Genomic DNA, 12,951 nt, shown 5'->3' on the forward strand with positions numbered 1-12,951 from the left:
TTATAGTGCATAGTGACCAGCCTCTGGTACAGCTTGTACCACATGGGTCTAAACCACATGGTCAGTGTATACTGTTGATGGTGAGGGAAGATTACTGCTAGCATAGAATAACATTGTTTTATAAGTGGTATAAGATATTTGGTATGATAGTGTTTAAAGTTCTATTACAGAAGTATTTTTTGTAGCCTTTTATTTAATAAAGCAAATTTAAAATCGTACAATATTAAGGATGTATTCTTCTGAGATTTCAGTCCCGTTGAAGTCTCGTTTCAACATAGATCAAAGAAGTTATGAGATTTTCAAATATAATTTTTCAGTATCTGTAGCAAGTTGCCAAATGCAAATTTTATCAAACAAGAGGCCCATGGGCCTTAACGGTCATCTGACTCATGGCACAAAACAACAAAGTCACAGTATAAGGTATTGGTTAAAGATTGATATAAACAATACAAGGAACTCCTTAGTTGAATATGTAAGTTTCTGAAATAGGTAAATGTCATTTGTTGAACAAACTTGGTAGCCCTTCATCCATATATGGTTGTAACCCATTCACGGATTAATATAAGGAGGAGTCAGATTTTAAAGCCAAATTTCAGCAAAGCTTCCATTTTGGACATCCGCCGTACTATCCCCATGGGTCTTAGCTCGGTCCTTTATAAAACATGATTGTCCTCACCTAAAGTTCCCCCTTCTGAATCAATTAAAACCCCTATAGACCAATTTTCCTTGAGATCGGAGACTGAAACCTGAAAACAGGAAGTGGGCCAGCGGCGCCATCTTGGAATACCAAAATCTTTATGAAAATGTTTGCATGTTGTTCAGCATCCATTAAAACCCCAATAGACCAATTTTCATTGAGATCAGAGACCGAAATCTGAAAACAGGAAGTGGGCCAGCTAAAATTAAGAAAATTTGCCCTTTTGGGGCCCCACCCCTCAGCCCCTAGGGGTCGGACCAGACTCATTTATATAAAATACGATTGTCCTTTCCAATGATGTTTCACACCAAATATGGATGAAATTCATCCATCCAAGGATGAAGGAGGAGTAGGATTTAAAAGCTTAAATTAAGAAATTTTCCTCTTTTTGGGCCCCGCCCCTCTGCCCCTAGGGGTCGGACCAGACTCATTTATATAACATATGATTGTCCTTCCCAAATGACGTTTCACACCAAATATGGATGAAATCCATTCAAGAATGAAGGAGGAGTAGGATTTTAAAGCTAAAATTAAGAAAATTTGCCCTTTTTTGGGCCCCATCCCTCAGCCCCTAGGGGTCGGACCAGACTCATTTATATAAAATATGATTGTCCTTCCCCAATGATGTTTCACACCAAATATGGATGAAATCCATCCAAGGATGAAAGAGGAGTAGGATTTTAAAGCTAAAATTAAGAAAATTTGCCCTTTTGGGGCCCCACCCCTCAGCCCCTAGGGGTCGAACCAGGCTCATTTATAAAATATATGATTGTCCTTCCCCAATTATGTTTCACACCAAATATGGATGAAATCCATCCAAGGAAATGAAGGAGGAGTAGGATCTAGCTTAAATTAAGAAAATTAGCACTTTTGGAGCCCTGCCCCTCTGCCCCTAGGGGTCGGATTTATCTCATTTATATACAAGAGGCCCATGGGCCTTAACGGTCATCTGACTCATGGCACAAAACAACAAAGTCACAGTATAAGGTATTGGTTAAAGATTAATATAAACAATACAAGGAACTCCTTAGTTGAATATGTAAGTTTCTGAAATAGGTAAATGTCATTTGTTGAACAAACTTGGTAGCCCTTCATCCATATAGGGTTGTAACCCATTCAAGGATTAATATGAGGAGAAGTCAGATTTTAAAGCCAAATTTCAGCAAAGCTCCCATTTTGGACCTCCACCCTACTATCCCCATGGGGCTTAGCTCGGTCCTGTCCTAAACCCCTATAGACCAATTTTCATTGAGATCGGAGACTGAAACCTGAAAACAGGAAGTGGGCCAGTGGCCATCTTGGAATACCAAAATTTTTACGAAAATGTTTTCATGTTGTTCGGCATCAATTAAAACCCCTATAGACCAATTTTCATTGAGATCGGAGACTGAAACCTTAAAACAGGAAGTGGGCCATCTGCCATCTTGGAATACCAAAAATCTATACGAAAATGTTTGCATGTTGTTCGGCATCAATTAAAACCCCCATAGACAAATTTTTCATTGAGATCGGAGACCGAAACCTGAAACAAGGAAATGGGCCAGCTAAAATTAAGAATTCTATAAACATTCATACATATCAAACACCTCATTGGGAAATTATGGCTTTAATCTCTATCTTATATGGTCAAAACGGCAAAATTCCAATAAAATCCAATAGGCCGAGTCCACGTGCAACCCCCCCCCCCACAACTTAACGAACCAATGTTTTTTCTGAAGCCTTATGACCCACTGATAACGAATCGAGAGGTAACATTGTATAAACTGGGATAAACTTCCGGTTATGACGTCATCAAGATGGCCGCCATCTCGAATTTCACTAAAAATTGAAAAATAGTCATAACATTGACATTTTTCAACCGAAGAAGACAAATGAGGCATCAAAATGACCACAATAGAACAACAATTACATATCAGGACCATATAATCCAATATATGTAGTTATTTCTACACAGGAAATGAAAAAAATGGATTTTGAGCTCAAAAATGGTAATTTTTTAAGCAAACTTTTCATATTTGGCTTGACGCAGCAAAAATGTTTACCAACAGCAAAGTATTATTTCTAATCAGTTATTTGACCTCTTATCAATCAGTAAAAACAACTCCAACAAAAAAAACCAATGTTAACATCGTATAAGATCATCAAGATGGCCACTATCTCGAATTTCACGGAAAAGTTAAAAATAGTCATAGACATTTTTCAACCGAAGCAGACAAATGAGGTATCAAAATTACCACAGTCAAACAACAAATACATATAAGGACCAAATAATCCTATATAAATAGTGAAATGAAAAAATAAGATTTTAAGCTCAAAAATGGTAATATTTTAGCATTTTTTTCATATTTGGCTTGATGCAGCTATAATTGTTACCCCACAAGAAACTATTATTCGTAATCAGTTATTTGACCTCTTATCCATTAGTGAAAAACAACAAAAGTATATAGAAATGCAAAAGAGAATTATTGTTACACCATCATTTGGTTTACAAAACCTCACCGGGTGTGTTTACAGGGTATATGATTGCTGTTTTTTCCAAACCGCTGACACTACAGTTTCCGGATGTCTTAGAATTTCCTGAAGATAGCATTGGCAATTGACGATTCATATCTTAACACATTTGAATTTTAAGTGGGACTTGACAATTTCCTAACATAATCCATTTTCATGTTCGAAAGTTTGTAGACTAGTAGCGTCTCAAAATGAATTTTTACAGCACAACGCCAACTAATAGGGTATCAAATTAAAACTGAAGAAAGCATTTGTTTCTGTTAATACCACGACACTTTCCGAAATTTGTTTCTTTTAGAAATAGCGCATCCACTGTTAACTTTATTTTTTGTGTATAACGTAAGGAAATGTCAGATGGTTACTGCAGTATCACATATTTCTTTCAATAGTTCTTAATGATAAGCATTATCGTTGTGCGTGCTTTCTCGCCAGAGTGTGGATGAGCTGATGAGCTGATGCGACATTACATTACCGGTTTACCATCGTGGTTCTAACTTGTCAACCGTCCATGGCCAGAGGTAACATCAAGAACATCGGGTTCGTGGATGTGGGAGCTCATCCTGTTTTCAACCTAGTGATCCACATGTCGTATATGATGTTCCAGACTTCTCCGGGGTAGGATGGAAAAGACACCAGAGCGACACCCTGCGAAGGTTTGAGTTGCTTCTCCTTAATTCGTATGAAGCACAATCCCTCATTCTTGTGAACCCTCAGTGACCATATATGGCACAGGTGAATTCTTTGAGGTCATAAATGAGGTCTACAGTGAAGTTCCTCTCTTTGTCAAGTCTGGAGAGCACTGCAGAAAACTTTTTCTGGAGAGTCTTCAATGGTGTATCCACGCATACACCAGATGCGACACAACCAGTACCTTCAAGGGACTAGGGAAAGTCTGACCAATGAAAAACATTTAACATTTATGACCTCATTAAAGACCTCGACGCTCTGGCTTTCGACGAATTGGATACTGATATCTCGATTACTCTGATTTGGACTGCATGTACCAGCTACCAGACATGCCGAGTCACGTAAGAGGATAGTGCAGTGAGGCGGGAAAGCACGCACAATGATAATGGTTATAATTGAGAACCAGTGAAAGAAATATGTGACATTGTGGTAACCATCTGACATTTTGCTTATACTATGCATAGGAAAAAAACGAAACTGTGACTTGTCCTACCTAGATATTCTGTCAACTTTACATTAATGTTTCCTACTTATAAATCGCCAATAGTCAAATTTATTTAAGGAACTTATATAATACACCAGGAAACTGTAGTGTCAGCGGTTTGGAGTTGGAAAAATAGCATATACCCAGTATACGCACCCGGTGATGTTTTGTAAACTTATTGATGGTATAACAATAATTCTTTTTTGTATCTCTATATATTTTATTGTTTTACTGAATGATTAGAAGTCAAATAATTGCTTACGAATAATATTTTGCTGTTGGTAAACATTTTTGCTGCGTCAAGCCAAATATGAAAAATTAGCTAAAAAATTATCATTTTTGAGCTTAAAATCCGATTTTTTCATTTCCTACCTAGAAATCACTACATATATTGAATTATGTGGTCCCCATATGAATTTGTTGTTGCGCATATTTTTCAATTTTTAGCGAAATTCGAGATGGCAGCCATCTTGATGACATCATAACCGGAAGTTCATCCCAGTTTATACAATGTTACCTCTCGATTTCGTTATCAGTGTGTCATAAGGCTTCAGAAAAACATTGGTTCGTTAATCGTTAAGTTGGGGGGGGGGGGGGGGGGGGCCCCCCCCCCCCCCCAGATCCTGGCCTGCAATATTTTGTCAACTAGGTGTCACTACTGTACGTCAATACCATAAAAAAGCTATGAAATACACATGAAAATGCCATGAAATTTCATAAATACCATGAATCTGGCCATGAATTTTTTTTTTTTTTTTCATGTGTACTCCTGAATTGTTTTAAATGCCATGAAAAATCAATATCATGGCCATGAATTAATTGAATATCCCATGACTATTGACAGTGGTTCTATTAATAATCAATGAAATTATCATTGAAAGAAATCAGTCTAAGTTAATGGCCATGAATTTCTGTAATGATCACTTTTTCATGTGAGATTCATGGCCATTGATTTGTCAGTGATGACAATGAATTTTAGCTTTGATGAAAGGTAGTATTTCATGGCCATTGATTTAATAATGATGGCCATGAATTATTAGAAGAGCTTAAGTGGAAAGTATTCCAAGGCCATGTTTTTTTAGGTTGATAATGAAAAAAAATAACTGATGATTCATGGCCATGAAAATTTACAATTATGAAAATTAACCTTAATTAGAAATTACCTAATTAAGGTTCTCACTAGTAATTTCATATCCTTGCCCTAATTAAGATGAGTTTTGTTTGTCAAAAGTCAATAATTAAAGTCAAATGACTCCCTTTTTTCTAAAACTTGAGACACATGACTTCTGTTTTCTATTATTAGAGTCATGTGACTTTTTTAATTCTATATTTTAATACTTGAGTCACATGACTTGAATATTCCCGCCTAAACAGAGGAAATCCAAAATGGCTACTGTGTCTGTTGATGTATGACCAGGAACAGAATTTTCATGCTTACTAATCTGTTATACACTCTGTAGACAAGTGCTGAATTTAATCCTGAGTTCCTAAAGGTACTGTAAACAATTTTAGATAAGATGTGATTCCTTACAAATAATGAAATTGCATACTCTGGGCGGCATTGCCAAATTCTCACAATCAACTACATGACAGTGTGCAAATTTATTTGCCATGTGCCTGCATGTTGAATGCTTTATATGTTTTGTTAATGCTAATTTAACTTTCAAACTGAAGATTGTTTTTTTCATTATATTTCTTTATTTTAAAATACATTAAAGCAAAGAGTTTGTGATGACAGATTTAGGAAAACTGATCATATCATGCCGAATGTAATATTTGTACTTTAATTCCTTTATCATAAATTTCATGGCCATGAATGATAAGTATGCATTCTAATGTCAATTTCATGAAAATCGAAACTATGTGATTGTATTGGTTCCATGGCCATGAAAATGGTTAAATCACATCAGACAAGCAATTCTCATGGGTTGAAAATTCATGACCATGGATTATGTTCCTTTTAAGGGGAATTTCATGGCCATGATGCAAGGATAGTTCTGATTCATTCCAAGGTTCATACAGAAATCAAGACATGAAATTCAAGGCTTTTCATGGCCTTTTCAAGGCTTTTGATGATAAAATTCAAGGCATTTATTATATTATAAGCATAAGAATTTCATATTGACAAGGAATTTAAAATGTTTCTTTCATTCTTCTCACATTAATCCTTTATATTGATGATAACTGATGAATTTAGAGACATTTTTAAGTGAACAAAAAAATCTTCACATCATTGTCAAATAAAAACTAGAAAGCCATACTCTTAGTCTTCCCTTATAACTTCAATTTGCTTGAACAAGATTGACATTACAGATGCTTCAATTCCTCTACTTTCCCATACATCACTATATCTCTTTCCCATACATCACTATATCTAACTCATTACCATCCCTCCTGAACATCTGTAAGAAGGTCCCAATCTTTTGGAGATTGTATCGTCTCAAAATACCGATATTTAACTATGATTTAACCATCTCAAACTGCCGATCTTTAACTATAAATTGCCTTGAACAATATCTAAAGAAAACCATTAAACTTATCCAATTCACTGTCAGAATTTAATATGATATCAAAATGCAGTCATCATTATTGTCCTCACCTTCTGACGATAGCCAGGCTCCCCGCCATCTTTTTGTAGCTGGCTAGTGATGCTGACTGATCCAGCTCAGTTATCTGTCTATATCTTATTATTACTTAACCCCTCATAAATAACAAACTCACAACTAATTCTTCTGACCCTGATTCTTCTCTTATTAAATAGTGATAAAACCAGATGTGTTCCGAGTATCATATTACCGATAACAGGTGGTACATTCTAGAGACTCCACAAACGTCATTTTCATTTTCTTGTCAATATGCTGTGATAAGCGTGGTAAGGGTTAGGATTTTTTTAACAATTTTTCTTCAATTAACCACCAAAATTAGAAGGTGTCTGTGATAGATTAAGTTAATTCAAGGCCTATAATTATGTTTTCAAGGCTATAGGACCATTTTTCAAGGCCTTTCAAGGCCATATATCAATTTCAAGGCCTTTCAAGGCAGACACTCAAAATTCCAGGCCTTTTCAAGCCTGTGCGAACCCTGCATTCGATAATCATGGGTATGAAAATCCCCATGAAATTATTCCAAGGTTTCATGGCCATGAAATTGAATGATGACATAATTCAATTTCATGGTAAAAATTTAACATGCATTCATGGCATTTTCATGTTTCTTTATTCAAATTCATGGCCATGAATAATGATCCTTTTAAGGGTTTTTTCATGGCAAAGTTTCATGGAATTTTCATGCATTATTTTCATGGGCAACTGTTCATGGCAAATTCATGTGCTGGCATGCAGTAGTGTGTCTTTGAGTGACAAAAGCTCAAAAACGAGCACACATGTTTTTTCTTCCATTTTCTTTTATGGTATGAACTCCTTTTTCCAAAATATATATGAGAAAAAAAGTTTAATACAAGAAAATATTGTCTTCTCAGAGGTGTACATCCTTAAATAAAGTTCCTTTTGTTAGTTATGGAATCAAAATTAATGTTTTTATAATCAGGCTGCATACGATCAAACCTACTTTAGAAAACAACTGAAGAGTTATATATGCATTTTCTTTATAAAAATATAATACCAAATTCAACCTTTATAAGGAATGTGCAATGATGAACAATTTTGAATATGTAATCCAAAGCTGAAATGGATGTAATGTATTTAATAGATTACACTCCCTTCACAACATTCCTCTGTAACATGAAACTGAAATTTCATGCCCTTTATTTTCCATCCGTTAAATCCTCAAAACTCTTAGTAAGGGGTTATAGATAACAAAACTAGGGCATCGTCTGATGGTGATGGAAATTCCCAGAGTTTGTGCAACTTTTGATGCTTGAACACAAACAGGAGACAAAATATATAAGGATTTAGAAATAAGAGTGAACAATTGAAACACAAAGGGATTCAGTTGGTTTGTGATTTAATAAGACAAAGATGAGGTTGTGAGTTGGGATTGTTGAAGAATAAGACAGATATGGCAGGAAACAACATAACACAGGAAGGACATGTAAAACTGATAATTTACAAAGGAATGGTTAAATGCTGATGGTTTTGGATACTCCTTAACCACATAAATTTATTCTTTGATAACAATCACCTCTCATGTAGAAACAAAACGTGGTTTGTCGTCAATGTGTTATACTGTGAAATCATCTTGGCCTTTGGGTGAAATATGAACCGTTGACCAGAAGCTCTGTGTTGTAATTGATTTGTATCATTAACATTACTGGATTATGGATAGTACATAACTTGGTATTTACTCTGGTAATTGGATAAAACCTGTGTGAGATTTACTCTGGTAATTGGATAAAACCTGTGTGAGATTCTGGTTATCAGCGCCAAAACTGAGATAAGGTAGGGTAATTTGTTACTCAGCATGCGTAGCCTAGATCATAGCAACAGTGTGTCTGTAAACATCCGCTATATACTTCCGGTAAGATCAACGGCAAATTCAAATTTTGATTGACATGACCCTTATCTTGCCAAATATTTCTATAAATTGAAATAACTACTAAAAAAATAATTTTGATAAGAAAACCATTTACCGTAAAAACTTGTGTAATTTGCGCACCAGTGTAATTTGCGCAGGTACTTTTTAGGGCTGAAAATGCTGAAAAAAATCTACTATCAGTATGTTTTGCGCATCAAAAATTTTGGGAAAAAACGATGTCCAGGGAGTCCCAAAATCGATGTATGAAGGTGACAATTTCAATGCAAAATATTCCCCTAAGATGCTTGACAACTTGCACAAAGAAGTGTTGTATTAAGAATAAAATAACATATTAAAACCGCATCGTGTTTGTTTTCTTTTATTGGCCACCTTAACCTGAAACTTTAATATCTTGCAGATGTCTAAAACATCGGCGGTCCGGTCCGCCGTACTCCGTGCACATGTCAATGTTTTGAGATATTACACATGAATAGTAATCAGGAACATTTAAAAAGATTTGAATCTATTTGTTTAAAATTGTCACAATAAGTAATTAGTGTTTTTGAGATCATTAACAATCAACAACAATCGGCTAGCGGATACGTATGTTAGCTTGCAACAATCACCGTGCGAGTAAACTCACTACCTGTATGGTACCAGATCCAAGCTGATGGCTAATAATATTTATCAATACGGTTGAATATGTCACTAACCTTGTAGCTTGTTAATTCTGCAGTAATAAAATTGCAAACCACTTATTGAAAGTCCTAATTATAGGTCAGTTTAGGCATCTTATCAATTCCACGTGTGTTTTGACTTTTTGCACACGGCCTACAGCTGGGCCCTATGTAAGGTTTCATGTGCAAAGCTGGTGGCTAATAATATTTATCAATACGGTTGAATATGTCACTAACCTTGTAGCTTGTTAATTCTGCAGTAATAAAATTGCAAACCACTTATTAAAAGTCCTAAATATAGGTCAGTTTAGGCATCTTGTAAATCCCACGTGTGTTTTGACTTTTTGCACATGGCCTGCAGCTGGGGTATACGTATGTTTGTGTATACACACACACACTCTCTACAGACTTTCTCTACAGTCTCTCTCCCCTAAAAAAATACAGGTAAACTAGATTGACCCGGCCAAAGTCACTGATTGTGGCTGTCCCATTATACTACGAGGTGCACAGGGTATACATCTCTTGCTGAGAGTAGAAGCCATGCTCTCAGTCAGTCGCCATTGAATTCTCAGAGCAAATGGAAACAAGACAATGTGATCATAACTTAACACTTTAATTAGCCTTAGATTATCCACTTTAATAGGTGAGGCATTGTTTTTACAATCTTTAATACCTTTTATCATATAAAATGGCTACCATACACAGAGCGGTACCTCAACATTCATAGATCGTCAGTCCCTCAGAATGGACAAATTTTTCCCCCGTAAAATTTTTTAATCTCTTCTATCAATATAATTTGCGCACCCCCAACTTCAAATTTTCTTTTTGCACAGAAAAAGTGCGCAAATCACATAAGTTTTTACGGTACATATTCAGATTCCTTACTAAAATATGAATTACCATGACAGAATTTAATATAAAGGTGTTAATGAACAAGAGGCCCAGAGGGCCTGTATCGCTCACCTGGTTTGTAATGTCAAGTCATGTTCTGAATACAGGTTCATTGTTTCTTTTCTGAAGGAATTTGAATATTTACCTTTTATTTCCATATTGGGCCCCGCCCCTCCTGCCCCCGGGGGGGTCAGAGCCAAAATTTATACAAGTTCTGTTCCCCTTCCCCCAAGGATATTTGTGGCCAAATTTGGTTACAATCCATGCAGAACTCTAGGACAAGTAGCGATTTATAGGATTTACCTCTATTTCCCCTATTGGGCCCCACCCCTCCTGCCCCCGGGGGGTCAGAGCCAAAATTTATACAAGTTCTGTTCCCCTTCCCTCAAGGATGTTTGTGGCCAAATTTGGTTACAATCCATGCAGAACTCTAGGACAAGTAGCGTTTTATAGAATTTACCTTTATTTTCCCTATTGGGCCGCGCTCCTCCTGCCCCCGGGGGGTCAGAGCCAAAATTTATACAAGTTCTGTTCCCATTCCCCCAAGGATGTTTGTGGCCAAATTTGGTTACAATCCATGCAGAACTCTAGGACAAGTGCGTTTTATAGGATTTACCTCTATTTCCCCTATTGGGCCCCGTCCCTTCTGCCCCCAGGGGGTCAGAGCCAAAATTTATACAAGTTCTGTTCCCCTTCCCCAAGGATGTTTGTGGCCAAATTTGGTTACATTCCATTCAGAACTCTATGACTAGTAGCGATTTAAGGGATTTACCTCTATTTCCCCTATTGGGCCCCGCCCCTCCTGCCCCTGGGGGATCAGAGCCAAAATTTATACAAGTTCTGTTCCCCTTCCCCCAAGGATGTTTGTGGCCAAATTTGGTTACAATCCATGCAGAACTCTGGGACAAGTAGCGATTTATAGGATTTACCTCTATTTCCCCTATTGGGCCCCGCCCCTCCTGCCCCCGGGGGGTCAGAGCCAAAATTTATACAAGTTCTGTTCCCCTTCCCCCAAGGATGTTTGTGGCCAAGTTTGGTTACAATCCATGCAGAACTCTAGGACAAGTAGCGATTTATAGGATTTACCTCTATTTCCCCTATTGGGCCCCGCCCCTCCTGCCCCCGGGGGGTCAGAGCCAAAATTTATAAAAGTTCTGTTCCCCTTCTCCCGAGGATGTTTGTGGCCAAATTTGGTTACAAACCATGCAGAACTCTATGACTAGTAGCGATTTAAAGGAAATGTTGACGGACGGACGACGGACGGACAACGGACGGACGACGGACGGCGGACGCCGCGCCATGACATAAGCTCACCGGCCCTTCGGGCCAGGTGAGCTAAAAACATGAAATAAAAGAAAATCTTTCTCTGAAGTGAAAGCTGCCAAAATTTTGTATTTCCAGCCATTTTCTCAAGTTGTCTCCCTTTTATACCCTGTGCCCGGCCTTTAAGTAAAGAATCTCACCTTCATTTTACCAGCAACCCTTTTGTAACCACCCATCCCAAATAAAATATGGTATTGGGGATAAGGGAAGCACACCCTGAAAGCCCAACCACCATCCAAAGGTTACATGTACTGACTTGCTGATTATGTCTTATGTATACGGTATCCCTTGTGTCTTATTTCTGGTGTGCTCGAGTGGATGGAGTATATAAATGCTGTGTTTATCACAAGATTGTTTACATCTTATAAACGTTTACCTGATCTGGATGATCACTTGGTTTTGGCGGTGAGGTTTTGTTTAGGCTGGTTAAGTCCTGTAACACGTCATCCAATGAGGTAGATGTCATGGCCGAACTTGAGGGGGTGTAACTCTGTAAAAGGCTGCCAAAGCTTTCCGCTGTGGAAAAAAAGATGTAGCCATATTTCACAGACAACAGATTTAGTTATAATCGACTTTGTCTCTAAATATCTCTGCTTGAGAAATGTTTCACAGTCATAATACAGGTACATATTGTGTTGCTGTCACAGTTGTAGAAATTTTGTTGAAAGTAAATAGTTCTATCACATAATCTGTCAGATATCTGGTGATTTTGCTCATGTAATATTTTTGCATATATCACAAATGTAACATAACCTTGAGCAATTTTCCTTGGCTGTACTAGGCAGGAAATTTGTTGTGACGTCATGACAGAATCAACAAGGACATAGTCATTCAGATCCCCCGCCAATGGAGATATCAAAGCTGAAGTAAGTTTGATTGTGGAGACTTATGTGTATGAAAAAAAAAACAGGAAAAAGGAAGTTGAGCTAAAGAAAGATGGAATATAATTCAAGTAGAGCGGGGCTGCAATTGTTGAATCAGGTATACAGCCTTGACATTTATATTAGACTATATACACAAAGATGGGTGGAGTTTTGCAAAGTAACATTTACCATTTACCATGATATTTTCAGCAATGTTTCCATGGTAACGGAAAAAGTGCAAAAAATGAAAACCTAAAAATAGCAAAAGGTACTACTAGACCATAAAAAGAATGTGTCTATGAAGTTTCGTGGAAATATCTCTGCTGGTTTTAGAGTTATGCTCCG

General features: G+C 37.0%; 1 protein-coding gene across 2 annotated transcripts in view; it reads right to left on the reverse strand.

Moving 5' to 3' along the window:
- The window catches only part of LOC138316622 (pleckstrin homology domain-containing family M member 1-like), a 57,465-nt gene that overhangs the window by 24,556 nt on the left and 19,958 nt on the right, over positions 1-12,951 (reverse strand). For both annotated transcript variants that reach the window (XM_069258306.1, XM_069258299.1), the window contains exon 10: positions 12,120-12,259. In XM_069258306.1, coding sequence (XP_069114407.1) covers positions 12,120-12,259 — 140 coding nt within the window. The remainder of the gene's footprint in view (positions 1-12,119; positions 12,260-12,951) is intronic.

The sequence above is a fragment of the Argopecten irradians genome, chromosome 1 (genome assembly GCF_041381155.1).
Source record: "Argopecten irradians isolate NY chromosome 1, Ai_NY, whole genome shotgun sequence".
NCBI classification, from domain to species: Eukaryota; Metazoa; Mollusca; class Bivalvia; order Pectinida; family Pectinidae; genus Argopecten; species Argopecten irradians.